At 47.1% G+C, this 2,801-nt stretch overlaps 1 protein-coding gene across 1 annotated transcript in view; it reads right to left on the bottom strand.

The window, feature by feature from the left end:
- Positions 1 to 1,820, bottom strand: part of zic6 (zic family member 6) — a 3,099-nt gene extending 1,279 nt beyond the window's left edge. Inside the window, exon 1 of the mRNA XM_037675223.1 lies at positions 890 to 1,820. Coding sequence (XP_037531151.1) covers positions 890 to 1,820 — 931 coding nt within the window. The remainder of the gene's footprint in view (positions 1 to 889) is intronic.
- Positions 1,821 to 2,801: the final 981 nt, after the last annotated feature.

The following is a 2,801-nucleotide window of genomic DNA, read 5'->3' as shown; positions in this document are numbered from 1 at the left end:
TGTGTGTGTGTGTGTGTGTGTGTGTGTGTGTGTGTGTGTGTGTGTGTGTATGTGTGTGTGTGTGTAAGAGAGAGTAATCCATTCATTCTGATCTGTGTTTCACTGTAATTAAGCTGCATCAAATTCATCCCCCTGACGTGTGTGAAAATAAGAATAAAACACAGCTGCTGTAAATCGCTGCAAAATAAAAAGCATTTCCTGCAAGGCTGGAAAATAAAATGCATTTTACATCACACAGCTCATCAAAGAAGATGGGGGGGGGGGGGGTTATTTAAATAATCTCGTTGTGAAGCGTTTTGTTTCACTTTTTATTCTTATAATAATTATTATTGTTTCCCATCCACATCACGACCACTCCAGAGAGTGTGTGCATGCGCGTGTGCTCCCCGTGAGCCGCGTGCAGGAGAGGATGGATCCCTGCGAGGCAGCGTAACGGCTACGTCACGACTCTCCGGTGTCCCGGGATTTATTTAATAATTTCTCTGAATGAAGAGAGGGAGGCAGAGCAGAGCAGCAGGCCTGCTGACTGCGCGCACGCGTCTGCAGCTGTCTCAGTGCGTCTCGTGTGTGGCTCCTGCGTGGGGGTGGGGGGTCGTGTGGGGGTGGGTGGGTGTACTATACACATGGTTTTTAATCTTTTTAACAACGAAAACGAGACGAAAAACACCTCAAACCTTCAATAATAATAATAATAATAATAATAATAATATAATAATAATAATAATAACACTACACAGAAAGAAGCAAAACAAAAAATAGTCACAAAATATTATTATCATTATTCTTATTACTATTATTATTATTATTATTAGTGTTATTATAATTATTATTATTGTTGTTGTTGTTATTATTATTATTATTATTATTAGTGTTGTTGTTGTGAACTGACCTGTGTGAGTCCTCTTGTGAATCTTTAGATTCTCTGATCGTGCAAAAACTTTCTCGCAGCCGTGGAAGGGGCAGGGAAAGGGCTTCTCCCCGGTGTGCACGCGGACGTGGTTCACCAGCTTGTATTTGGCTTTGAAAGGCTTCCTGTCCCGCGCGCAGCTCTCCCAGTGGCACACGTACTCGGAGTGCTCCGGTCCGCCGACGTGCTCCACCGTCACATGCGTGACCAGCTCGTACATGGTCCCGAAGGCTCTGGAGCACGACACCTTCCCTGGCCCCTCACTCCACTTGCACACCAGCTCGTGCTTCACCTGCTTGGCGCACCTGAGGAACGCGTCGGCTCCCCCGCGCTGGATCATGTTCAGGGGCTTGTAGAGCCCCAGGAACTGGGAGACGAGCTGCTGGCTGCTCCCCTTGGGGCTGATGCTTTGGCCATAGGAGTGAGTCCGGGTGAGGAGGTCGCCAGGTAGACTCAGCATCATTTGGCTCCCGAGGTCTCGGGACGCGTCGGAGGAGGGGTGGGCCTGCTCCTGGTAGCTTGTGAAAAACGCATGGCTCCTGTTGTCCCTAAAGTCACGGTACCTTCCAATCCCGCCATGTTGGTTGGCTCTTGATGCCAGTTGATCAGTGACGGGTGGCATGCCGGCTCCAGAGAGATTGGCTCCGAAGATAATGCCCCTGGGGCTGTGCTCTAAGCGGTGGCTGGGGTATCCAGAGTCTGGAAAAGTGGGAACTGAATGGTCAGCATATGCACTGGACCTCGGCTCGGGGTAGTCTCGCAAATTGTGCGAGGGGCAGAGTTTTAAGGAACTGCCAGTGGGGTGTCCCATGTGCTCTCCTGCCAAAGGTGGCAGCACCACGCTGGGTTCAGTATTGCTCTCCCCGGGGTTGACGCAAGAGAGAGGGCAGCTAAAGCTCGAAAGGCTTGTCATGTTTTGTTGTGCGTTTTCGTTTTCTTTGGCTATGAGTTTGCGAAATCAACCAGCTCAGCGTTCAGAGAAAATTCTCTTCCCATTTCCCTTGCTGTGTATCATCTGCACGTGAAATTCTCGGCCGGGAACATCGCAGAAGGAGGAACCAGAGTCAGTTTCGTTAAAGTTGGTGTGAGTCCCATGCCGTTCACTTTGCCCTCTTGATTTGTGGCAATAACCGTGGTAGTAAAAAATGCTCCGGAGCAGGCCATGGTGCAATATAAAAGCACAGCAGGCAAACCTGCTTTTTAAAAAGGGGGCTTTGGGATTGGTTGGAATGCGGCGTGATTGACAGGCGGCTGGGTTTGTTTTAAAAGGGACGCGCAGGAGTTCACGGCACGACTCCGTCTTTCAAATATGGCACAGAAAACGCTTTGAAATGTGCCGCGGTACTCCTTCATACTGCTGCCTTCTCATTAGGATCCCTTCTGCAGATATAGTTGGGGTTTTTTTTATGTACAGGTTTATGTTTACTAATCATGCAGTCCAGAAGTCAAGTGATTAGATTTGGACATGAGCGCAACAAAGTCTGCAGCGTCTTTTTGCGCTGCGCTCTTGCCAAAACAACTTCTCCTGCTTTGCAAGAACAATGGAGGCTGGTCTGAGCGTGTCCGGGCCAATTATGCTCAAAACTTGCTTTATGGATGAAAATGCAACACTTGAAAACACAGAAAGTTGCACGAAAACCCACAATGACCTGACTTTTTAACTCAAACAATGCGCATTTATCAATATCTCTCACTGATCAAAGCTTTTTATCAAGCATTTTTAATCATCTGCATGAGGAAAAGTTTCTTTTATTAAAGCAACAAGTAGCAGAAAGGAAAAGAAGGGCCAGGTCTTTATAATTATCCTTTTTTTAATTATTATTATCTTTCTTTTAGTGCCATTTGGGAGAACAACAGAGCTGTTTTATACCTTAGAGCCGAATGTAAACCATCT

The sequence above is a fragment of the Nematolebias whitei genome, chromosome 4, assembly GCF_014905685.2.
Source record: "Nematolebias whitei isolate Nwh7 chromosome 4, NemWhi1, whole genome shotgun sequence".
Taxonomy (NCBI): domain Eukaryota; kingdom Metazoa; phylum Chordata; class Actinopteri; order Cyprinodontiformes; family Rivulidae; genus Nematolebias; species Nematolebias whitei.
Note: the sequence above shows the minus strand (reverse complement) of the source record. Positions and strands in the feature narration are given on the sequence as shown.